General features: G+C 55.9%; 9 protein-coding genes across 9 annotated transcripts; 3 read left to right on the top strand and 6 right to left on the bottom strand.

Moving 5' to 3' along the window:
* Nucleotides 1-3,172: 3,172 nt before the first annotated feature.
* On the top strand, nucleotides 3,173-3,955 carry IUM83_19549 (MtN3-like protein; the record flags this gene model as incomplete). The annotated part of the gene is made up of 1 exon (XM_067944601.1): nucleotides 3,173-3,955. One exon carries the CDS (start codon nucleotides 3,173-3,175, stop codon nucleotides 3,953-3,955), a length of 783 nt encoding a protein of 260 aa, XP_067784713.1.
* A 352-nt stretch (nucleotides 3,956-4,307) lies between these two features.
* IUM83_19548 (MtN3-like protein) lies at nucleotides 4,308-4,925 on the bottom strand (the record flags this gene model as incomplete). Its single annotated transcript, XM_067944600.1, has 1 exon — nucleotides 4,308-4,925. One exon carries the CDS (start codon nucleotides 4,923-4,925, stop codon nucleotides 4,308-4,310), a length of 618 nt encoding a protein of 205 aa, XP_067784714.1.
* An 837-nt stretch (nucleotides 4,926-5,762) lies between these two features.
* IUM83_19547 (Bidirectional sugar transporter SWEET15) lies at nucleotides 5,763-6,401 on the bottom strand (the record flags this gene model as incomplete). The annotated part of the gene is made up of 1 exon (XM_067944599.1): nucleotides 5,763-6,401. The coding sequence occupies one exon, from the start codon at nucleotides 6,399-6,401 to the stop codon at nucleotides 5,763-5,765; it is 639 nt and encodes a 212-aa protein (XP_067784721.1).
* Nucleotides 6,402-8,851: 2,450 nt separating this feature from the next.
* Nucleotides 8,852-9,726, bottom strand: IUM83_19546 (Bidirectional sugar transporter SWEET15; the record flags this gene model as incomplete). The annotated part of the gene is made up of 2 exons (XM_067944598.1): nucleotides 8,852-9,491; nucleotides 9,566-9,726. 2 exons carry the CDS (start codon nucleotides 9,724-9,726, stop codon nucleotides 8,852-8,854), a joined length of 801 nt encoding a protein of 266 aa, XP_067784711.1.
* Nucleotides 9,727-13,982: 4,256 nt separating this feature from the next.
* On the top strand, nucleotides 13,983-14,819 carry IUM83_19545 (MtN3-like protein; the record flags this gene model as incomplete). Its single annotated transcript, XM_067944597.1, has 1 exon — nucleotides 13,983-14,819. One exon carries the CDS (start codon nucleotides 13,983-13,985, stop codon nucleotides 14,817-14,819), a length of 837 nt encoding a protein of 278 aa, XP_067784719.1.
* Nucleotides 14,820-15,682: 863 nt separating this feature from the next.
* IUM83_19544 (phosphoglycerate mutase) lies at nucleotides 15,683-17,101 on the bottom strand (the record flags this gene model as incomplete). Its single annotated transcript, XM_067944596.1, has 2 exons — nucleotides 15,683-16,672; nucleotides 16,760-17,101. 2 exons carry the CDS (start codon nucleotides 17,099-17,101, stop codon nucleotides 15,683-15,685), a joined length of 1,332 nt encoding a protein of 443 aa, XP_067784720.1.
* A 725-nt stretch (nucleotides 17,102-17,826) lies between these two features.
* IUM83_19543 (putative NADH-cytochrome b5 reductase) lies at nucleotides 17,827-18,717 on the bottom strand (the record flags this gene model as incomplete). Its single annotated transcript, XM_067944595.1, has 1 exon — nucleotides 17,827-18,717. One exon carries the CDS (start codon nucleotides 18,715-18,717, stop codon nucleotides 17,827-17,829), a length of 891 nt encoding a protein of 296 aa, XP_067784717.1.
* Nucleotides 18,718-19,105: 388 nt separating this feature from the next.
* IUM83_19542 (Arogenate dehydratase/prephenate dehydratase 1) lies at nucleotides 19,106-22,751 on the bottom strand (the record flags this gene model as incomplete). Its single annotated transcript, XM_067944594.1, has 17 exons — nucleotides 19,106-19,264; nucleotides 19,325-19,494; nucleotides 19,648-19,879; nucleotides 19,944-20,192; nucleotides 20,282-20,350; nucleotides 20,414-20,479; nucleotides 20,543-21,069; nucleotides 21,136-21,232; nucleotides 21,289-21,384; nucleotides 21,448-21,519; nucleotides 21,583-21,622; nucleotides 21,683-21,756; nucleotides 21,813-21,950; nucleotides 22,013-22,071; nucleotides 22,136-22,401; nucleotides 22,468-22,599; nucleotides 22,669-22,751. 17 exons carry the CDS (start codon nucleotides 22,749-22,751, stop codon nucleotides 19,106-19,108), a joined length of 2,529 nt encoding a protein of 842 aa, XP_067784718.1.
* Nucleotides 22,752-23,005: 254 nt separating this feature from the next.
* On the top strand, nucleotides 23,006-23,692 carry IUM83_19541 (Rab11 family GTPase; the record flags this gene model as incomplete). The annotated part of the gene is made up of 1 exon (XM_067944593.1): nucleotides 23,006-23,692. One exon carries the CDS (start codon nucleotides 23,006-23,008, stop codon nucleotides 23,690-23,692), a length of 687 nt encoding a protein of 228 aa, XP_067784715.1.
* Between the last annotated feature and the right edge of the window lie 163 nt (nucleotides 23,693-23,855).

The following is a 23,855-nucleotide window of genomic DNA, read 5'->3' as shown; positions in this document are numbered from 1 at the left end:
GCGAGCTGGCACAGCGAGCGTAACGGGTTGGGACGAACAGGAAGTCAAGTAGTGGAGCGAGCTGGCACAGCGAGCGGAACGGGTTGGGACGAACGGTATATCCAGTAGTGAAGCGAGCTGGAACAGCGAGCGTAACGGGTTGCGACCAACATGAAGTCCAGTAGTGGAGCGAGGTGGCACAGCGAGTGTAACGGGCTGTGACAAACGGTATGCCAAGTAGTGAAGCGAGCTGGAACAGCGAGCGGAACAGGTGTTGAGACGAACCGTATGTTCAGTAGTGGAGCGAGCTGGAACAGCGGGCAGAACGGGTTGAGACGAACGGTATGTTCAGTCATAGAGCGAGCAGGAACTGTGAGCGTAACGGGTTGGGGCGAACAATAGGCAACGTAGTGGAGCGAGCTGGAACAGCGAGCATAACGGGTTGGGACGAACGGTATATTCAATAGTGAAGCGAGCTGGAACAGCGAGCGTAACGGGTTGCGACCAACAGGAAGTCAAGTAGTGAAGCGAGCTGGCACAGCGAGCGTAACGGGTTGGGACGAACAGGAAGTCAAGTAGTGAAGCGAGCTGGAACAGAGAGCGGAACGGGTTGAGACGAACGGTATGTTCAGTAGTGGAGCGAGCTGGCACAGCGAGCGCGACGCGTTATGATGAATGGTCCTACAAGCGCGACCTGCCGGACCTTCAAGCACTCCGGAACTTCAACAACGCTGGATCTACAAGCCCGCAGGACCTTCAAGCACCGTGCGCGATCGCGTAGTAGTGGAGCGAGCTGGAACAGCGAGCGTAACGGGTTGGGACGAACGGTATGTCGAGTAGTGGAGCGAGCTGGCACAGCGAGCGTAACGGGTTGCGACCAACAGTAAGTGAAGTAGTGGAGCGAGCTGGCACAGCGAGTGTAACGGGTTACGATGAATGGTCCTTCAAGCGCGACCTGCCGGACCGCCAAGCACGCTCGACCTATCAGCACGTTGAATCTTCAAGCCCGCAGGACCTTCGAGCACGCTGGACCTTCAAGCACCGAACGCGATCGCGTAGTAGTGGAGCGAGCTGGCACAGCGAGCGTAACGGGTTGGGACGAACGGTATATTCAGTAGTGGAGCGAGCTGGAACAGCGAGAGTAACGGGTTGGGACGAACGGTATATTCAGTAGTGGAGCGAGCTGGCACAGCGAGCGTAACGGGTTAGGTCGAAGGGTATATTCAGTAGTGGAGCGAGCTGGCACAGCGAGCGTAACGGGTTGCAACGAACTGTACACCCTCCGGGGCGAAGCGGAGAGGGGCTATGGCAAATAGTGGAGCGAGCTGGAACAGCGAGCGTAACCGGCTCCGACTAACCACACACACACCGCCGCGAAGCGGCGGCGATCGGCTAGTAAATTCTGATTCTAATCGGAATAGAAAAGATCAACAAGATCGGATTAGCTGAAACGCGTTTGTTTGAAGGATAGATCGCTACCACGACTACAAGGTATCAAGTCTACGTGTACTCCGGTATACTCTCCTAATCGATGAGTCACAGCTTAGTTCTCGAGCACGACGCGGTAGCGAGCGTCTCCCGCGCGAACGCGCGCAATTCCCTCGTTTACTTGAGCCATGGGCATCGATTCAACGATCGGGCGCACGTTCTTCTCGGCCGCGAGTTTCAAAGTGTCAGCGACGTCTTCGATGCTGCCGACCAGATTACCGATGATGCGGACGCCAGTTCCGACAAGCAGCATGGGTTTGAAGCGAATGTCGTCGGGAGGGACTCCCAGCACAACGAGGGTGCCGAGCTTGCGCACCAAGCTGATGTAGGTGTTGTATGGGAGGTTTGGCGACGCGACGGTCACCAGAAGCATGTCGACCGACTGAGCAGCCTTCTTCACGTCATCGGGATCACTCAGATTGTAGTACTCAGCGGCACCAAGATCAAGAGCCTCTTGCTTCTTCGTGGAGGATCTCGAAAACGCGACGGGAGTCGCGTCTAGTGCTCGGATGAACTGCAGCGCAAGGTGGCCCAACCCGCCAATTCCCACAACACCAACGCGGTCACCAGCCTTCACGCCTTCGCGCTTCATCGGTGAGTAGACCGCTGCTCCGGCGCACATGAGCGGTGCAGCCACGTCCGACGGCAAGTTCTTCGGAATCGGGAAGGTATAGTTGCTCGACACGCGAACGTAGTCGGCAAATCCTCCGTACGATTGCGTGCCATCCTCGTACTTTGAATTGCTCGTGAAAACAGCACGATTGCAGTAGGCATCAGCTCCCAACGCGCACTCGCGGCATGCTCGGGCTGGGTCCTTGTTCAGGCACGCCCAAGCATTGAAGCCCACGCCGACGCGGTCTCCAGCAACAAGGTGTTTGACAGCAGAGCCAGCTTGAGTCACTTCGCCGACAATTTCGTGCCCGACGACACAAGGGTGCGGGGCGGTGCTGCTGTCGAGCGCCATAATGTCTCCCCCGCAGATGCCGCAGTGTGAGATCTTGATTTCGACGTCATCGTCGCCGATAGGTCGCGAATTGTACTGCCATGGCCTCAGCAGGCCGGACTGCTCGAACGCAGCGTACGCGTTGATGGTACGCGGGCCGAATGTCGTCGACATTCCCCGCTTGGCTAGCGACGCGATGTTGGCCATCTTCAGTTTGGACTCCGTTGGGCGGTGCGAATTGAAAAGTGAGGCAGTTCAGCCTATGCTTTTTGCCAGAGTATCGTTAGAGAAGTCACGCATCTAATCACTTCTGCTGGCACCCGGATGAATGACTGTGTCAATGCCTTGAGCAGGCAGACATCGACTGGATAACTTTGGTGTTTACGGTTGAAGATAACCAGACCTCGGTCGTTAGGCTCTTGATTAGAGGAGGAAACTCCCGGTTTTGCCCACCCTCATCTCAACATCCGCGCATCTACGTTAATTTTTACAATCTCCAAACAAATGAACCCTTTACTCAGCCGGTCAACGCATCAACACAGTGTTCACTCCGTCGCCGTCCATTACACCTCGGACATGCATCTGCATGTTTTGTGTCATCCAGCAAAGAAGAACGGGTTGCCACGCTGCTAGTAACACCGTCGCTTGAGACGAGGTTGCTTTGCGTTATCAATCGCACTACCACCTTCGAGACCTCAGTTTTCAATCGACACCGTCCACTTCAAGGTAAAACCAACTCGTCTCACGAAAAGGCAGCTCAAGATGGTCGACTTCGGCGTCATGGTAGTGGTGCGCATCTGGGTTTGGTGCGGCACGCTGGCTTCGGTTTACTTGCCGTCTCTTGCTGTGCATCGCATTTACCGAGAGCGGAGCGTCGGCACCACGCCCATTGACCCAATTCTCTCAACGCTCGCCAACTCACACGTGTGGAGCCTCTACGGCTTCCTGGATAGAGCGTGGTTCCCGAACTTCCCCGCGTTTGTCATTGGTGATATCGCCTCGCTGTGCTACTTGTTCGTGTACTGGCGGTACGCCGAGGATCGTCGTCGGGTGGGTTCCATCATCGCTGTAGTGCTGGCTTTGTTAGGTGTGCCCACGCTGTTTGTGATCCTCGGTCTCTCGGGTTACACTGGCCAAACGCGAGAGGACGTGTGGAGGACCCATGGATTGTGCTTTTGCGATGTCACCGTTATCTCTATCAACGTCCTCGTGCTCAACAACCTCATCCGCGCGTGCAAACAGAGATCTGCAGCGTCGATCAACGTACTCAACCTCTGTGTGGGAACCTTCTACTCGTTTGGCTGGCTCACATTCGGCCAACTGACTTCGAACTGGATCATTGCTGGGCCCCAAGTGTTTGTTCTTGCGCTTCACTTCTCGGCGTGGACAATGCACATCGTCTTCACTCGCGAAACGAGCTCAGCAACAGCCTCTATCACCACGGACGATGATCCTGTCGTTCTGTCCATTGAGTTCTCTCCTAGACCTAGCAAGAGTTTTCCAGTGTATGAAGCACTACAGTCTCCGCTAGCCCCACTGCGTTAAAAAGATGAAACACAATAATTACAGTGCAGCATGTTGTGCATCAGATCAGCCAAACTTCAATTGACGAACTTCGAGACAGTGCCTCTGCCCACCATTCGATGGAACAGACAACTTGTGCATCAAAAATGGCATCAGGGTAATCTGTATCTGGTGCTATTATAGAAACCTTAGTACTCACTTTCGCGTCGATTTCTCCACCAAACGTCCTGGTCCTCGTACTGCAGCTTTGACCCACGATGGCCGACGGTATTGCTTTCGAATGCCAAGATCTTGGCCTATCACCAAGCTGTGACCTAACAAGGGGCAGCGTATTCCACGAACAAAAATGTGGATTATCAGTTTATGGTCTTTACTACTTCGCCGGGGTCAACGGTGACGCCAGTGCCTTGTACGCGGGGCTCTCGACGACTGCTGCAGGGCTGCCATTAACGATGACAACACTTAAATCCGCGTTGTCTGTGTTCTTCTCCTCGTTTCTTTGATGGGTCGGCTTGTAGACGTTGTACACCACAATCTGGATGAAACTCAGCAGCGTGCCAATAGCGTTGATGCCCCAGACGAAGATGTCGTCGTCCACAATGCCCGACGCGAGCCACAGCGAGGCCGATACGAAGATCATCATGCTCAAGTTGATCGGGATCGACGCCGAGTTCTTGGTCGCGATCACGTGTTTGAGCGTGCCCAGCGGTGACGCGTACATCCAAATGTTGATGACGATCGCGGCGTATCCGACGTAGTCGCCAACCTGGGACTTTGTCTGGTTCGTGACGCCAAGCACACCGATGACCGTGTAGATGGTGAACGCGCAGTGCACGACGAATGCGCGCGAGTAAAGCTTCAGCAGCTCTTTGCGCTTCTCAGGGACACTCCAGCGGAAGTAAACGGCGTTGTAAGTCAGCGCCGCGAGTTGACTGAAAGCTTGCGTAGCAAAGATCGGGAACATGTTATCCGCCAGGTAGCCGTAGAGCATCCTGCAAAGGCACGCGGAATTTCTTGTTAGGAACTGGACTTCACCAAGAAAACCCGCCAGCAAAGCGAGACGTACCAGGCGTGGTTGTTCACTGCCATCGCCACGAGTGGGAGCGCAGCCATCTCGCCCGTGCTTTTGCGGCGGTGGACGTCGTAGATATCTGTCGTGAGACTGAGACTCAAGATGACCTGGGCCACGGCGGTGGCCACGTTCAGCATGTCGACCCAGATGCTCATCGTCTACCGAAGATTGGAAGAAAGTTGTTCTGCTGGTGGAGCCTTGAGGTCGAAATGGTCAATGAGAACGGCATCCTCGCAGTGATGTCGAGGCGGAAGCTAAAGAGGTACATGTGCAATGGTCCGGATATTGACGCAAGATCACTAGCTCAGATTTGGCTGCCCCGTGACTGGAGGCCAGCACCGGAACTCGAGCGACGTGCCGCAGCTCTGTTCGTCGCTAAACGATTTGATTGGAAGGATTGGCTCGACGGCATGCAAATCGAGGCGCTGATTCAGCGGTAGATCGTATGATCAACCAAACGGGCTGATTAGAGCCGAGAAGTGCTGGTTCATAGTCTGGTAAAAGTCCCTGATGTTGCGCCATTGCGTTCATATGGTCCTGGAGTGCTTCAACCAGCGCCACCAGTTGCGAGACACGGTTTGACTCCGCACATCGCGCGACATGGTCTTCAATACCCGTGCATGTACCCGGTATTCAATTAGGAATCGATCGCTAGGACCAAGCTGCGGGTTGGTGCGGACTTCATCAAGTTCTTCATCTTTTTATTCATTTTTTCGCTTCTATTGGATTTTGTTAGTTAAGCCCTCATCGAATCCGTCAAGCTGCGACCGTTATCACCGGCGACGGCATTGGCTTGTAAGCGGGACTCTCGACGAAAACAGAGTTGTAGTTTTCGTCTTTGGGTGATGAAACAACGATCGGGACATTCTTGGGCGACTCGTGGTGCAGGGTGAAGCTCGCTTCCTCGCGCCGACCTGGCTTGTAGATGTAGTACACTATGATCTGAACGCAGCTGAGTAGAACGCCAGCGCCATTGACCCCCGCGACGAAATAGTCATTATCCGCTAGACCCGACCCGACCCACAGCGTAGTGGATACCAGGATCATGACACACATATTGATCGGGATGGACGCAGCGTTCTTGGTGCTCACAACGTGCTTCAACGTGCCAAGCGGGGACGAGAACATCGACAAGCTGAAGGCCACGCCCACGTACCCGAGCATCGTTCCAACCTCACCCTTTGTCTGGCCAAATACGCCGACCAACGCGAGCGCGGAGAAGAGCGAGACCAGGCACCACACCGCGAAAGCCACCGAATACAACTTGCGCAACTGTTTGCGTTTCGGTCCCGAGCTCCAGCGGAAGTAAACAGCGTTGTACACCAAGCCGACGAGCTCGCCGAAGAGCTGGGTGGCGAAGAGCGGGAACATGCTGTCGTTCGCGTAGCCATACATGGTCCTGGGTTAGCATCGTACCAAAAACGTCAGTTTGAGGAGCGTCGTCATGTTCGTGCGCATCAACGTACCACAAGTGACAGTTCACCACCATCGTGATCAGAGGCAGTTCGGCCACTTCGCCGATGTCTTTTTGGCGGTGGACGTTGAGCATGTCCGGTATGGGGCTAAGTTTCAGCAGCACCTCCGACGCCCCCGTCGCCACGTTCAAAAGCGTGACCCACGCGGTCATGGTCGAGCGCGCTCCGGTCTCGGTAGAACCGAACGAATTGTACAATGAATGAAGAAGCTATTGATACCTGTAGTTTCATTCGATAGTTTCGGTGAAGTACCTCGCGTCGTTTGCCCTTGGAGGATCCAATCAAGCGTGATAGGATGGCCCGAGCGCCGATTGGCCAGGCTGGGACTTGACCTCGCGAGAATGGCTTCCCGGTTCATGGGGTCTTGAATCGAGCTCAGTCGTTTACATTTACATTGTATCTTCCACCAGCCAAAGAAACCTCGTTCTGTCGCCGTGACCTCGTGTGAGAACCGCTCATGGCACGTTTGCCGCTTATATTTTCGTGTAGCGATGAAACGAATAAGGCCCTCAATACAGACAAAGCCGGTAGACACAAAAAGCCGGCAGACAAATGAACAACAAGGACTCGCCAGCCAATCATATTCAATCAGTAGACTTCATCGTTGTTTTTGAGTACTTTAGATGAATTTATGTGTGTTTTATGAAACCCTTGGCATTTTTGTCATTTTCATCTGCCGATTGTGGCAGGGTTTCTTGCTTTTTGAATGGCATTCATGAATAGGCCAGTCTCTAGGAGCTATATATCCAACATGATACATGCACAATGACATACAAATTGTATAATATCGTTGTCTGTACATGTATTATCGATTGTAGGAGTTTTTCAAAAAAACATACTAGTATATCATACAGTTTTCGACGTAAGGTACTGTACACTGTGACAGACGCAACTCAATTTAATACATGTATACTACCTCCCATTCGGAAATAGATAACCGTTTCCAATCATATTTCAGCCTACTCAACATAATTCCCCTTCTAAACCGATCGGCTTTGAATTCTGAATCTCCCGCGCTTTCCCCCGCTCACTGGCTACCACACACTGGCCCCCGCACACTGGCTTCTGGATTCAATTCGAAAGTTGGCGGCTGGGGGAGATTACGGATACGGGTAGTGAACGCCAGGCCGTCTGGGAAACCCTACTGCTTCGCAACGTAGGAGGCGTGCTTACACGTGGGGAGATCGTCCGGGTTGCAATGTACTTCCACGTGGGCCGCCAAGTTGTCGAGCGCATTTGGAAGCGTGGAATTAACTCGATGGGAGATCGAGTAGCAGCTGTGGTCAAGTCAAGAAAGAGTGCAAGATGGACCGCTGCCCCGCTGCCACTGCCAACCGCCCGGACGACTCTCGTCCCCCACCTCGCCGACGCCACGCGCTGACGCTGCTGCGCTGAGGCCTGGAACGCCTGATTCGACGGATTCGACAGAGACGATGGAGCTGAACCTGAGGCTGCCGCTGGAGTTCTCCTGGATGGACGAGGAGCGCCCGCCTTTCGTGCCCGGACCGATTCCCCCCGTGTCTCGCATGTACATGCGCTACGTGCCCTACGCCCGACTTGGCGCGCGTCGTGTGCTGGAAGCGATGCGGGATCCGACGACGATGGAGGGCTCGGTTGCTGACGATGAGCGTGAGGCGAAGGCTGAGAGCGACGCTTGGACGGAGGACTCGCGCTTCCCGCTGCCAGCGCCCATGGAGCATATCATGAAGTCTAATGGTGGAAATGATTACCGGCTCGGACATTTGCATAAGGACAAACTGATGCGAACGGACAGTCTTCCAACGTCATTGCCATGCGATGCAACATCTCTCGCCAATGCGAGCGCCTCCCTGCTATCCATTGCAGCAAGTGGGATCCTCGTAGCACCCGAAGTGCCCCTCAAATATGTAGTGAGATCTTAGATCCATTTTTGTGTATGTGGTGCGGCGGAACAAGAACGCCTGCGCCTCTCTGGACTGTGTCTTGCTTAGTGTCAACTCTAGATCTCCAGCACTCCCACAATTTTATAATCAGGAAAATGAACGAGGCGGAGCGCTGCGCAAAAAAAACAAATGGTCATCTATTTCCGAACGAAGGTAGTAGTACTTAAGTACACGTACTCCGTTGATTCGAATAACCGATACCAATCGAAACACCAATTTAGTTGTTATCCCTGTCGTTCTCAGTCTGTATGCTATTGGAAAAAGTTTGGCTTTGTCTTTGATGAGTACTGGGGCACCGTCAGAACCAAGTACGTCGCGCCAGTTTGGCCTAGGACAATGTGACTCTGACCCCCCCTCCCCGTTTTTCGCCTGGCTCAAGACGCAAGTTTTTCTGCGCGCGATATGGGCTATACGATGAAATACTGGTTCTATTAAACGCTTCACTACGCTACACCCTGCCGTTCACTAGCGGGGACGGCGCCGGTTTGTAGTACGCTGGGCTCTCGACGAGCACAGTCGTGTGCGGCTCGCTCTTGGGGCTCATGGCAACGAACGATGCCTCCTTGCCGGTCTCGAGGTGTGCCATGGAGTCGTCGCTCTTGCCTGGCCTGTACATGAAGTAGATGACGATCTGCGTACAGCTCAAAAGGACGCCGACGAAGTTGATAATGGCGACGAAGTAGTCGCTTTCGACTATGCCCGAACCTGTCCACAGGGCCGTGGACACCAGGATCATGGTGCACATGTTGATCGGGATGGAGGCGGACGACTTGGTGCTCACGACGTGCTTGAGCGTGGCCAGGGGCGACGAGAACATGGACAGACTGAAAGCGCAGCCGACGTAGCCGAGCGACGTGCCGACGTCCGACTTGGTCTGACCGAAGACGCCCGACACACCGAGCACTACGTAGAGCGTCACGACGCACCAGACCGCGAAGGCGATGGCGTAGAGCTTGCGCAGTCGTTGGCGCTTCTCCTCGGAGCTCCAGCGGTAGTAAACGATGTTGTACAGGATGCCGACGATCTCTCCGAAGAGCTGGGAGCCGAAGAGCGGGAACCAGCTATCTGTCGCGTACCCATAGGTCATCCTATGGGCAAGAGAGCCCATCACATCAAACCTCAGTTTTGTTATCATGCAGATAAAAGAAGGATAAGGACGCACCAGAGGTGGCAGTTCACAACCATCGTGATCAGCGGCAGCTCGGCCACTTCGCCGATGCTTTTGTTGCGGTGCACGTTGTAGATGTCTGGCACGGGGCTCAGACGCAGGAAGATGTCGGCGACGCCCGTGGCCACGTTCACCAGAGTCACCCAGAAGGTCATGGCGGGCGTGAGTAGTCTCGAGGTCCCCGTAGCGGGTAGAAAGCGAAAGCTAAAGTGAGACCGCGCTTCAAGTCGGGTCGAGTCGCCCCCAGGGGGACAAAAGGGCACACGCAGAGGACCGCGAGCTCCAAGCACGGCGTTTGGACGAGGTCGCGCGCCTAGGCCAATCAGCTGGGCCGTCCCATCACGGCCTCACTCCAAACATGATCGCTACCACGTAGCGGTGCAAAAGACCGGCAGCGGCCACTTGCCCACCACCAGTTCACCGAGCGGTTCGCACCGGAAGTTCCGGAACCGACTCGGTCGACGTGCGCAATGTGTACTGTATCTGAGAACAGCAAGACATCGTACACCGAAGGTGAGGTACATGTACAGTATGTATATAGGTGTTTGGTATTGGACGTGTTAAACGCAGTGTAGCCATTTATATATGGTGTTATCTACATAATTTTAAATAACGCCACACCATTTAGAAGATGGATACATACCCTTCGTGTGGGTCAATGACGTTATCGATAGTATACTGTATACGTGTACTGTGTTGTGTATACCTGTAGTATCCTGGGTGGCAGTGTTGGTCAGATCTGCCTGAAGAAGTCCCTTGGATAGACGTGAGTGACTGCGGTGACTACGGGAAGGGCAATTGACGCCGCATCCGACTCAGATGATCCGAGCGGGGCACGAGCTCCGCAGCCTATCGGGGTGCCACAACGCGAACCAGTGTGTCATATGCGGGGAAATTTGGGGAGCGCTCCGTCGACGAAACGAGAGTGGCAAAATATTTGCGGCTGACGCTCGTGGCGCAGGAGCGCCGCGGTGCGCGTTCCTTTCCGCATGGCAGCCCTATTACCGGGCCAAAACAAGGATAAGACTTTTTTCATCCGTCAAACCGTCGCGTTGTGGCCGGACTCCTCTTGGCCCAACTTCGCCTCTGGTGCAAGCTCACCCGATACCGACGCGCTCCGCGCAGCGATTGGGGAGGCCGGCACGCTTCCCTCGCTGATAAACACCTCGTGACTCGTGCTCTGTCACGCACTCGTCCATTTTCCACCCTGCACCGCGCCGACATTGGTCTGCTTGGTCAGCACGACGCGTCCATGCGACGAGTCAAAACTTCAGAAAATGAGACAGACCCAGGCAATCAGTGTCAATACCGGGGGCTTCGCATACACTTCCCCCTTGTTTCAGCCACACTGGGAATACCCGGTTGCGCGGGATCGCAGCTGAAGCGAATCAGGGCAGATGGGATCGGTGCCGGTGTCCGCTCGAAAAGGGGAGGACAGACCGCCGAAAATGTGGGTTGGAGGGTGTTGCCTCTTCATTCGCTCTTCACTTTGCAATTCGCTTGCCCGCGCGCAAGTCGTCTCCATCCACGAACGAAGGTTCGTCCGACTCTCTCGCTCACACACACACGCACACAATGGTAGACGCTACCATCCTCCTCGTGCTCCGAATCATGACGGCGCTGTCGTCGTTCATGGTCTCATTGAGTCCCGCCTTCTCCATCTACAAGATCTACAAGAACAAGACCGTCGGCAACATCTCCGTCGTCCCTTTCGTCTCACTGCTAGGCAACGCTCACATGTGGGCCATGTATGGCTACTTCTGCGGCAACATATTCCCTGTGGTCGTCTCCTTCGGCTTCGGCGACTTCGCCGCGCTCACCTACATCGCCATCTACTACAAGTTCGCGGACGACCGCAAGTATGTGCTCCAGATCCTCGCCGGCGCCATCTCCGTGCTCGCGGCCATCACCTTGTACGCCATCGTCGCGGCAACTGGTGCCACAGGCCAAGACTACGCCGGTATCAGCCGCGTTCTGGGCTACTTGGGTATCATCGCCGCGATCATTCTGTACGGCGCGCCATTCGAGAAGGCTTTGTTCGTGCTGCGCAACAAGAACGCAGCGCCTATCCAGCTCCCGATGGTCATCTGCGGCGCGACCAACAACGCGCTGTGGGTCATCTACACGCCGCTGGACAGCAACTGGTTCATGTTCATCCCCAACGCGATCTGCGTCGTGCTTGGCTCCGTACTTCTGGTGCTGTACGTGATGTACCGACCGAGCAAGGCAGCCCAGCCCACCATCGATCTGCCCGACGACGACATCGCCATCCAAATCGTCATCTCCCCCAAATCGGAAATGCAGGGCAAGGTGGCGAGCGCGAGTCCGAGCTTTCAGCCGATGCCGTCGCCGCTGCTGCCGCTCAGTCGCGAAAACTCCTTCGAGTTGAGCTCTCCTGCGCGGAGCGGCGGCAGCTCCTTCCAGCAGCTCAGCTCGCCGGCCTTCAGCTCCCGAAGCGGCTCGTTCCACCTCAGTCGCAGCGAGTCGTTCGAGCGCGGCGCCACTGGCGGCGTCCTGCACATCATCCGCGCCCCGCGACAGTAAGCTTAAAAGCTGATAGAGAGAAGCCCAGGCCATTATGTAGACCATTCGACGGGCTCAACTGGTGCTGGCGGTGGCCTCCAAGGCAGTATGGTACTGTATCCCTAACTTATCAAGCATAATTTACTCAGTTCACCTCACGCCTATGGATATCGTCCTCCCCACACTTGCACTGCGCACTGCACGCATACATGTGCATGAACTTCGACGTCCGTCGCTTTCATGTAAGCTGAAGCCCATGTGACACGGCCTCACCACTGGCAGCGGTGGACACTTGGACGCCTGGCCCCGGTTCTGCATTGACACACTACTGAAATACTGGCGTTAAACCCGTCCTTGCATTACCGCTCCAGGCCATTCCTGCGCCCAAACCGCGTATGTCGGCCGCATCTAATCTCGATTCAGGACGTCCTCCGCGCTTTGTCCGTTCTTGTGGTCGAATGCGCAAGGCTTCCGGTGCTGCTCGCGCCTCGAGGACACTACACACGTCGGTGCATACGATTCATCGATACAAGTTCAACCACTCATTCGCCCTGCCCATCTCGACCTTCCTCTCCTTCCGCCACACGTCGGCAAGAGTGCTTCCTGCACTTCGTCTCACTTTGCGATTCGCTCTAAGCCGCACACTCGCTCGTAGTCGCTAGTAAAGCTCGACATGTCAGACTCGGTGGAGTCCGCCTTCCGCGTGATCGCAGCGTGCACGTCGCTCATGATGATCCTGAGCCCGACACCGGCGGTCTACAAGATCTGCAAGACCAAGTCCATTGGCAACACCAACATCGTGTCGCTCGTGTCCGTGTTCGCCAACTGCCACGTGTGGACGCTGCACGGCCTGCTCACCAGCAACTGGTTCCCCGTGTTCTCGACCTTCGTGTCGGGCGACTTCATCTCCATCGTCTACATGTTCGTGTTCCTGCGGTACACGAACGACCGCAAGCAGGCCTGGAAGGTCATCGCCGTGTACGCGGCAGTACTGTCAATCATCACCACGTACGCGGTGCTCGGCGGGCTGGGCGTGTTCACCAGCCTCAGCAGGGGCCAGGTGGACGACATCATGGGCTACCTGGCGGTGTGCGTGACGCTCGTGCTCTACAGCTCGCCGTTCCTCAAGATCAAGGACGTCGTCAAGTACAAGACGGGCGTCTTCATCCCGATTCACATGGTGCTCGCCGGCACCTTCAACAACGCCATGTGGATCACCTACACGCCCATGGCCAAGCTCTGGTTCCTGTTCGTGACCAACATTTGCTGCGCCACGCTCGGCGTCGCGCAGCTCACGGTCTACATGATCTACCACCCGAGCAAGCACCCGCTGGGCTACGGCGCCACGCTCGAGGACCTGCTCGAGAAGGAGAAGGAGGACAACAACGACACATTCTCAATCGCCATCGACCGCGCGAGCGTACAGTCAACCGGCAAGGCCGTCCCGCAGAGTCCGCTGTACCAGATCATGAAGTCGCCACTGGCCCCGCTCCGTCCGTAAGGAGCCTCACTAAATCGTTCTAGTAAGTTAAGGGCAGAATGTAAAGCAGTTGCATCCAACATGTTCAGGTGCATGTAGGTTGTGCTACTTGACCAGAGCGTCGACTACCGAAGCGGGGCGTGCTTGAAGCTGTCGGCTCAGCCGACTCCACTCTTCATCCGTCGCTCGCTCGTCTAATCGCGCGGATATGAAGGACCCACCTCGACGACCGGTCCGGTCTGGCTCAACGTGCAGGTTTAGATGACCTTCGCTGACTGGCCGTCAACACGCATCACCATCTTCAAGCACAGCCCACCGGACTGTCGCACTGCCATTGCCCAACCTGCGTTGTTGTGCGTACAGTACCTGCCTCATCGAGTCCAGTCTCCCGTACGATATCCTAGCACAATGGTGAACGTCGTCGTGGAGACGCTCTTCCGGGTGCTGGCGTCGCTCACGTCCATCAGCGTCACGCTCAGCATGACGCCCTCCATGTATCGCATCTACCAAAAGAGGGACACGGGCATCGCGTCCGTGCTGCCGCTCGTGTGCATGGTGGCCAATGCGCACGTCTGGATGCTGGACGGCGCCGTGGTCAAGAACTGGTTCCCCATGTTCGCCACCTTCCTCACGTCCGACATGATCGCCATCGGCTACGTGACGACGTTCTTCTGCTTCGCACGCGACCGCAAGAAGGCTCTGCGCAGGATCATCACGGGCGCCACCATCCTCGGCCTGATCACCGTGTACGCGATCATCGGCAGTGCCGGCTACACCAACCAGTCGAAGGACGGCGTGGACACGACGCTGGGGATCTTGGGCGTGCTGGCCGGGCTCAGCATGTTCAGCTCGCCGTTCGAGCGCATGATGAAGGTGCTGCACTACAAGTCGGCGGCGTTCATCCCGATCCCGATGGTGGCGGCGGGCGCGCTCAACAACGTCATGTGGATCGTGTACTGCCCCATGATCGGGAGCTGGTTCCTCTTCGGGGGCAACGCGCTGTGTCTGTTGCTCAGCTTGGTCAACATCGCGCTCTACGTCATTTACAACCCGAAGACGCACCCGCTACGCCTCGAGGAGAATGACCCAGACGCGCGCGGGGTCGAGTCCGCCGTGGCGCTCTCGCCGCTGCCGTCTGGCGACGAAATCGGACTCAAGACCAAACAGAACTCGCACAGCCCCGTGTACAACCTGGTGCGCTCGCCCGTCGCAGGGCTTCCGTCGGACGTCAGTAGCAGAGTGTAAAAGTATAGTTTGCGTTACAAGTGTAGTTCGTTTGCATTCGGAAAGGAGCCTATCCTGCTTTGCATTGCTTGCTCAAGTTGGCACATTCTTGTCGCTACATATCAAAGGAAAACTGTAGAGCTGCGGATCCCCGGAATCAACAAGCGGTTGGCTCAAAGGTCCAGCTAGCAGGTGTTCACGTTCTAAGCGGCAGCGTGGCTTCGTCTATTGACCGATTCGCCGTCGTGTAGGCAGCCCCTTGCAGCAAAAATTATACTGCATTGGTCTTAGTTTTACCCAGAGGAAGTTCGCTTACTTCAACTTGAGTGCCGGTACAGTTGTTTTGGTTTGACAGCCTGAAAACTGACACAACGCCACCGCACGATGAACATGAGAAATACACAAAGCCGAAACCAATACTTCAAGTACACGACGCGATTGCAATGACCAGCACGGTGTTTTCCATTGCGTTGTGACATTGAATACTACGTACAGGAGTGGAAGACTTCAATTGAAACAACCTTGAAACAACCCGAAGCAGTGTATAAGCCAATTCGAATGTCGTGACAGGGGATTGTTTAGATCGGAAACACAATCAGCCCGATCTCATTGCGTTGTCGCCACATCTCGTCGCTAAAGGAAAACTGAATGGAAACTACAGAGCAGCGCTTTGATCCCGCTTTGCGGATCACAAGAACCATTAAGTGGTTGGTCCTGGAATTCTTGCCGGTCACCCGGACGAGCAAACAAGCAATATCTTAACAATGCACATGATTCACAAAGCTGAAACCAATATAAACGAGTCGAAGCTCCTTACGACCCGTATTGCTCCTGTAGTCAATAGGAAACTTCACTTGAAACACAAACAGAAGTAGTTGGGCACACTACACCTCAGAGAGCTGGGTGGTTTCCAGGTGTCCGGTCTGGTTCATGTAGGTGAGCTGCACGTTGCCGACGCTGTCGACTTCCATAGCCGTGATGCCGCAGTGGTTGTAGCGCATGCGGCCCCACGTGCCGTCCGGGTCGACTCCGAGCGACTTGCACACGAACCAGCGGATGATGTTAGCGTGGCACACCACGACGCGGAATCTGTCCCTGGCACGAGTCTGCGTCGAGCGCACGCCGAACGTGTTGGCGTAGAGCTTCTGGTCCCCCTCGCTGAGCTCGCGCTCCTCGATCTCCAGATCCTGCGGGATCAAGTGCCGGAAGGTGGTGCGGTACGCCATCTTGAGGCGGGCGCAGTCCGACACCATGTTGTCCAGCTTCTCTCTGGCCAATTGCTGGCGGTTGCCATTCGGCAGCGGGTTACCTGGCCAGGCCTCGCGGAACAGCTTGTTCTCGCGCAACTGCACGCTGCCGGCCGGGAAGGCGTCTGCAATGCGTTCCGCCGTCTCCACGGCGCGACGGACGCCGCTGTGGTAGACCGGGAACTTGGGGAACCTCTTCAGCACCATCCGCTCCGACAGGTACTTGTGGAGGAACCTGCCGGTCGCGCGCGCCTGCTGCACGCCCAAGTCCGTGAGCGGCCCGTGCATGTCCACGGACGGCGTCTGCGAGCTGGCGTAGTGGCCATGGCGCACCAGTATGATGTGCGTCGTGCGGCTCTGGTCCACGAGCGACAAGTCCGTCGTGGGCTCCACAATGTGCGCCTCCGCAGCCACGGCGATGGCCGTCATCCAGTCCATGAGCGTCTGCACGCAGGGGGCTCCGATGCTGCGGACGCTGCCGTTGGCCAGCGTGAGGCTGAACGCCAGGTTCTCCAGCCGCTCCACCGACGCGCCGGCGATGTCCCACGTGCCCTTGAGCGCCCCGTAGCGCTGCTTGCTGTCGATGGTGTAGTACGACAGCTCCTGCCCGCGCAGCACGAAGATGCGCTGGCCACGGCAACCAACAAGAACACGGTCAATCAGAGCCTCAAAGGCAGCTAATGCCAGTCAAGCTTCATCTGTACGTACACTTACATTCTTCCAGGTCTGCAGCCCGGCCTCGCCCTTCTTGGTGAGCTCGCCCTCCATGAGCACGTCGCTGGCGAAGACCTGCACGTGCGCGTCGTGGATCTTGGCCTCGGAGAAGTTGTTGCTCAGGTCGGTGACCACGGACGCGCGCCCCATGGCGGACGGCCGCAGGACGGACGCCATGAGCGACGGCCGCGGGCCCTGCGTGGCGCCCAGCACCTGCGTCGCGTTCAGCTCGTCGCACGTGCTGGGCCGGTAGTGGTCCACCGTCGACTGCCGCGAGTTGAGCGCGTGCGACGGCCGCACCTCGTCCTCGGGCAGCTGCTGCGCGGGCGACACCACCTCCATCGCGTCGGTCTTGTTCGCTGCGCGTGCGTGGGTGGCGGAAAAGTGCAGAGTGCTCTCACTGGGAGTCCCAGCGCTTTGCAGTTGTGCGCCCAGCTTCGCCTCTACAGCTGCAACTCGCTCGTGACGAGGAACCGGCTGGTTGGCCGCATCAGAGGAACTGACTGCCCCACACCTACGTTGCGCGGCCCATCCCGGCGATTACGTTAAGTTGCGCAGATCTCGGGTTCTTCTGGCGACCCGTAAAGCGGGAGCTGCCTGCAGCAAAGCGCTGCTCTCTGTAGTTTCCTTTCGGATTTTTTTTTTCTTTTACAGTTTGCGACGAGACTGTGGGGTTGTTTTCCCGATCTCTAAGCAACTGCATCGGGTTGTTTTCTTCCACTACGTACAAGCGTACCGTAAACCACGGGTTCATTGCAACGCTCCGTGCTGGTCATTGCAATCGAGCCGTGTATTGGTTCGGCGTTGTGAATCATGTTCATCGTAACTACGATTCGTAAGGTGCTGGTTCTTTTGCGTTGAGTTTCAGTCTGTTAAACCAAAACAACTGTACATATTCAAGTTGAAGTGGGCGATCTTAGTTGGGGAAAGCTATGACCAATGCGCTATATTTTTTGCTGCAAGGGTGAACACTCCGTGGACAGTGAGTATGTCAATAACGAGCTAGCTAGCTCCCGTCGCTGCCTACATGACGACGAATCGATCAATAGACGAAGCCGCGTGGTCGCTTAGAACTTGAACACCTGCTTGCTGGTGTAGCCGATCTCCTTGAGCAGGCCCTTGAGCTCGCCCTGGCTCCGGTCCGGGGCCTTGTTGCCCGAGATGGCGTCCATCATCGGGGGCGGGCCGCACACGCCGATCAGGTTCTCGTCCGACGGGCCGGGCAGCAGCTTCTCGATGAGCTCCTTGGTCACGTAGCCCGTGTAGCCCTCCCAGTTGGCGTCGGCCTTGTCCAGCACGTAGTGCACCTGGAACTGCGGGTACATGTACTGCAGCGCGTCCAGCTCGTCGCGGAGGATGATGTCCTTCTCCGTCTGGTTGCAGAAGATGAGCACCACCTGCGTCGAGTCGTCCGGGTTGCGGCAGATCTCCTTGACCACCTGCAGGGCTGGGGTGAGGCCCGAGCCGCCGCACAGGAAGCCGATGCTCTTGTACTGGTTGGGCTTGTACTCGAACTTGACGAACGGGCCCTTCATGGCGAGCTCGTCGCCCACATTCAGGTTCACGATGTGCTTGCTGAGCTTGCCGTTCGGGTAGCCCTTGACCACGAGCTCTAGCTCGCCCTTCTCGGCGTTGGTGTTGGTGGGCGTGTACGGGTGGATCACGGTCTTGCCGTCCACGCTGGCCTTGGCCATGAGGCAGCTAGCCACGGTGATGCCCATCTCGTGCTCCTTGCTCGGCAGTGCGAAAACCAGGCGTTTGGTGTCGTGGGTCACCTCCTCCACCTTGGTCACCTTGAAGGAGCGGAACTCCTTGGGGCTCAGCGCCACCTTGGGCTCCTCGGCGTTGCGCGCGGCGGACGAGAAGCTGGCCAGGCCCAGGGCGGACACCATGGCGGTCACGGAGGCGGCGCTGCCCGTGGGCTGGCGCGAGGCGGAGCGGAGCACGGACGAGAACATGGTAGAGGCAGTTAGTTGGCTCGCGGCGGCAGAATTGCAACTGACGGAGCTTCCTGCACCCCTCATTGAACGGAGACCACCAGCGCGTCCCACCCCGGCTGTCATTGGCCAGTCAGATCGTCTAAAATGGGGGATTGGATGCGGCGCGACAAGCTAAAAGATGTGATTGGCGGACGCGATTGAGGTGATGTCGTAAACCCAACGATGAATCGAGCGATGACTCGCATTCCCAACTTGGGAATCGCAAGGCATGAGTGCGCTCAGTGTCGCAGGGTTTGTTGGCGGACTGGCGCACTGTACAGTTGGTGCACGGCGACCTCACTGCATACAAGTAAGAGCAACGGCAGCGATTATTAGTGAAAACGGAGACTCGACTACGCCTACTGGCTCAGTCGAACGAGAAGGAGTCAGCGGCGGTCCAGTCCACGGCGCCACCTTGCGAGCGACCGAGCGAGATACGGCCGACCTTCGTCGCCTTGGCGTGCCGGCGGTGCGAAACCTTCGTCGATGTGCGGCGCTTGGCGGCGTCTTTGCCACGCTGGCCCACCTGCTTTTCAGCGTGTTCGTTAGTCCCCATGGCAGCAGCAGGTCAAAGCGATCAGCGTACCTTTTGTAGGTGTGGCTTCTTAGCGGCACCTTGGCTTGCCACCACCGACTTTTTCACCGGGTTTGTACTGCTTGATCGAGATGCCACAGGGTCTTCGTCGCAGCCGACTGGAGAATTGAGTGAGCCTTGACTTGGTATTCCATCCTCGGCAGGGTCTGATTCAGCGCCAACTGAGGGGTGCATGTCGTTGACAGGATCCTCCACTTCCGGAATGCTTCTTTCCGTAGGCCTGCCTGGCGGATGCATCACTACTGCCACTGGCTTTCCTGCTTTCTGCGCTGGTGTCCGCCTCTTCAAACGAGAGCGGCGTGCTCCACTAGTACCGTTGCTGTCGTGCTGTAAGACGGAGGTTAGCGGTGCAGCCTTAGCTGTTTTGGTGGATGTTGAGCCAGTTGCATTGGTAGTGAGGTCCGCTAAGTTGTTGTTTGCTTGAGGTGACACAGCCGCCTGGTTTAATCCAACCACGAGTGTGCGTCGAGCAGATTTGGCTGCTTGCTTCGGCACTGTCTTTGCCTTCTGCTTTGGTTTTGACGTGCACAGTTTTTCCGAGATTGCCTACACAGCATATAATGAACGTGAGCCACCAGAGATTCTTGAGTTTTGTCTCGCCTGCACGTACCTCGCCGACAATGTCTTCATTGCTCCGGATCTCTAGTCGTGGCGGGTTGGAGTCGGCCCCATCAGCGAGCTCACGCGAGGGGCTTTCGTTTTGTTCGACCTCGAGGCCCGTCGCAGATACACGTAGTGGTTTCTCCATGCCGTCTTCGCCTCCCTTGTGAGATTTGTTCGACGAGGCAACTGTGCTCTTTGCTTTCTTCTCCGCCTCACGCGCTTTCAGTTTCTTAAGTTTCGTGTTGTATTGCCGCTCCTGCATGGATTCGTTTCGTGAAAGAAAGCGATGCCAAGTGAGGTTTTATCAGTCATGATTGATGGGTCGACCGAATATTGACAACTTACCTTCTGTCGCAAAATCTTGTCGTGCTTATTGCGGGCATCAATAGCTAAGTCTTCGTATCGCTGGTTCAGCTACAGAAAAACACTTACGTCAGTGAGCCTGCGCGCATACTATCATCGCAAGTCATATGTCACCATTTTCGCCTCGATAGCGACTGCTGCATTGAATTCATCTGTGTGTTTTGTTCTCCAGCTCTCGATCTGCAATAGTACGCTACATTAAAATGCATTTTACAGGTTTTCGGCTTTCTAAGTAGCACGTACCTCTTTGTTCAGCAGCTCAATCAGGATCTCAGCATCGCTTACCACGAAGGTGTCGAGGAACTTTTCGCGTATTTCATCGATGCGGTTTTTCACTGCAGTTTGTGCAACTACAATGGTACTTTTGAGTGTAGTTATCGTCTTGCGTGCTTGCTGTGCTTCGCACTCAAGTGCAGTGCAAGATGAACACAATTCCTCGGCCTCCATTTCTTGAGCAGTACGCAGTCGTTGAACGTGCTCAAGGTTGCGTAACTCCTGCCCCAATGCTTCTTGCGTACTGAGCACTTCACCATCAATAAGCTCCTGGGTGGCAGCAGATTTTGCCACTTGCTCCTTCTTTTCGTCGATCCGCTCCTTCCATTCCTCGAGCACTTTTGTCTTCTGAGCGATCTTCTTGTTGACAGCGACCACCTTTTTGTTACGGGACGTGATAGCACGCTCCGTTGACTTCACTTGTTTTCCAGCATTCTTGATTTGGGTTTCAAAAGCATTCATCTCTGATTTGTGATCCTCTCGATATTGTTGATATGCTTTTGAGGACACGGCATTAGTACAATAACAGTCTCAATCGCTTATCAATATTTTAAAGAACGCACCGGCTTCGTCGGCTGCGCGAGCTTTTGCCACCTCTTGATGCTCGCTTTGGAGGTGTACGCGCTGACGCTCCAGCCAAGTCAACTGTTCATCTTTTGCCTAGTCCAAATTAATGTAAGTAAGACTGCGACGTGAGGTTTGGCAGTGAGTATTACCTTGATGCTCGACTGTGTGATGGTCAGCATATTCTTCTCTTGCTTCCTCCGCAACGCTATCTCCCGCCTGAAGAATTTTGCGCTGTTCACCTCTTCCTGGACAACATAAACTGCCGTGTTAAGTCCTCAGTGCGGACTACTTAGCCGGATGTTGCCTACGTTGAGATGCTGCAGCGTAGATTGCAAATCCTCTGCCAAATGGAGAACTTCCTCATCCGCAGGGCATGTCGCCTAAACCACAGACATACCCGCGTCAGTGTATACACGGACTAACCTGCGATTGCATTAGCGTACCCCGTTACTTTCAAGCAGTCTCTGAAGTCCTCGTTGCTCACTGCACACCAGGATATCGATTAAACCCTCCTTATCGAGCAAGGTTTATAAGTTAGCGTACTTCTTTGCATCTTCATTCGCAACCGCAAGCTGGCGATGCTCTTCGTGAGCCATGTCACGATAATTTAGCCAAATCTACGACGGGGCAATTAGAGCTAGTCAAATCCAAAAAGATGCATAGAATGACGTACTGTCTCGAGGTCTTCAACTACAGCATTTTCGCTTCGCAAAGCAGCGTTGACCCTTTCAATTAATGCTTCTTCGCGTAGAGCGTTCTGACTAACAGCGTTTAGGCGCTTGTATTCTCCGGCATACTCAGCTTGGTCGTTCTACAACAGCAGTTGAAAATGTAGCACTCTGCTTCAGGCTGCAGGCAAACAGGCTCTGTTACCTCCAAATTCCACTGAGCGGAGCGAATATCTTCGCACAGCAGATGAAGAGTGCTGCGGGCTGCAATAGTAACAGCTTGTAAGCTACAATAGTCATTAGCGGCATCATTTCTCCAGCTTCACACCTTCGTCCAAGCGCAGTTCCTTTCCTGCCAATCCTCCCAGTTCTCGCGTCGTTTGATCTTCAAGCGCCATGCATTGCTGCTCCAGAGCCGCGCGCTTGTCTACCAGCCCGAGCAGAATGTCCTTCAGCACTCCACACTTCTCGGCCGTAGCTTCGAGCTCGTTCGCCCCGATCGCGTCGCACATGCCAGGCCCATCTTGAGCGTGGCCAACCCCCAACAGCGTCCGCAGCGACGCCAGCTTCTCTCTGTGCAGTCGACTTCTCTCTCTGAGCAGCGCCAGACCAGAATGTTACCACACCTCCTACATATAAGCAGACAAGGACCGGACGCACTGCAGCTGCCCGTTCGTCGTGAGCAGGTGCTCGTGGCTCTCTTGCAAGCCGCTGAGCAGCTCGTTGCGCTGGCTCAGCAGCGCCTCGAGCTTTGCTGCCTCCATCTGCAGGATCTTCTCCTTCTTCGCCACTCTGCATACAAGCACCAAGTCAGGCCAACGCGTATCCAAACGTGATTTTCGCCCAGCGCTCGTTTCCTACAAGCTCAGCGACATCGGGACGAGCGTCTTCGCGTCCTGCGACGCCGGCGTGCCCTCCAGGGCGTCTGTTGTGGCCAAGACCATCCGCTCTTCCTGCTGCCTTTCCTCTTGGACCTGCGTGGCGCGCCGCGAATGCGGAAGTGACCGAGTGCGGTGCGGAAATTGCGCACAGGAGTGATGGTCCTCTCTTCAACTAGAACTGCATACATAGATCAAGATATTCCTGCCCCATACAAAATGCCAGTCAGTCACGACGGCCTCACCCCAGGGTTCCGTCGTGAGCTCAAAGCACCGATGAGTTCATCAAGCGTTCGGTCAAGCCGACAAGCCCGCCGAGAATGATCCCGCGCATCTTGTGGCACATGGGGGCGGGCGTCCTGCGGCGGAAGCTGTCGCCGCAAGCCCCGGGGGCGCTGCTCCGGTACCCCGGCGTCTGGAAGACGCGCGCGTCGCTGATGGACTGCAACTTCACGGGCACGCTGCCGGAGAACGCGTACTACCGCAGCATGGAGCTGGCTATCTGGTACGGCTGCGGCGTGCAGGGCATTCTGCACGCCTGCGCGCGCAACCGCTGGTACTTCGTGTTCGGGTCGCAGGGCATCCGCCACTTCAAGGACATCAAGCTCTTCCAGCGCTACGAGGTGCACACGCGCAACGTGTACTGGGACGACGACTGGCTCTTCCTGCTGGCGCAGTTCAAGTGCCCCGACACGGGGGAGGTCTTCGCCGAGGGCCTGTCGCGCTGTATGCTGCGCCACGGCAGGGACCGCGTGGACTCGAGGCTGTTGTATGAGGAAATGGGCGTGGACGGCCTGCCCCACCAGCACGAGATGCCCGAAGTCATCCGCAAGTTCCTGCAGTGGGACGCCGCAACGGAGGTCGACATGAAGGCGACAGCGGAAGCCAATGCCATGGCCTACGACTCCAGCCGTAAACCGGGTTTCCTGTCGGTTCACTCGATGAACCTGCCATTCCAGGGCCATGTTCACGGACATGGCTACCACGTCAAGGAAGACTCCACGTGAAGAGGTAGGACGACAAGGTGATGTATTGCAGTCTTGGTGCGCTCACGCTGCGTGGGCTCTTTATGGCGAAGAGACTGCTAGGGGAACTGAAGCTGTTGCTGTAAAGTGATACTAGTACGAATGATCGTTAATCTGCTGTGCGACACTTCGCGTGGTAAGCATC

This window comes from Phytophthora cinnamomi (assembly GCF_018691715.1).
Source record: "Phytophthora cinnamomi strain GKB4 chromosome Unknown Contig86, whole genome shotgun sequence".
In the NCBI taxonomy this organism is placed as follows: Eukaryota; Oomycota; class Peronosporomycetes; order Peronosporales; family Peronosporaceae; genus Phytophthora; species Phytophthora cinnamomi.
Note: the sequence above shows the minus strand (reverse complement) of the source record. Positions and strands in the feature narration are given on the sequence as shown.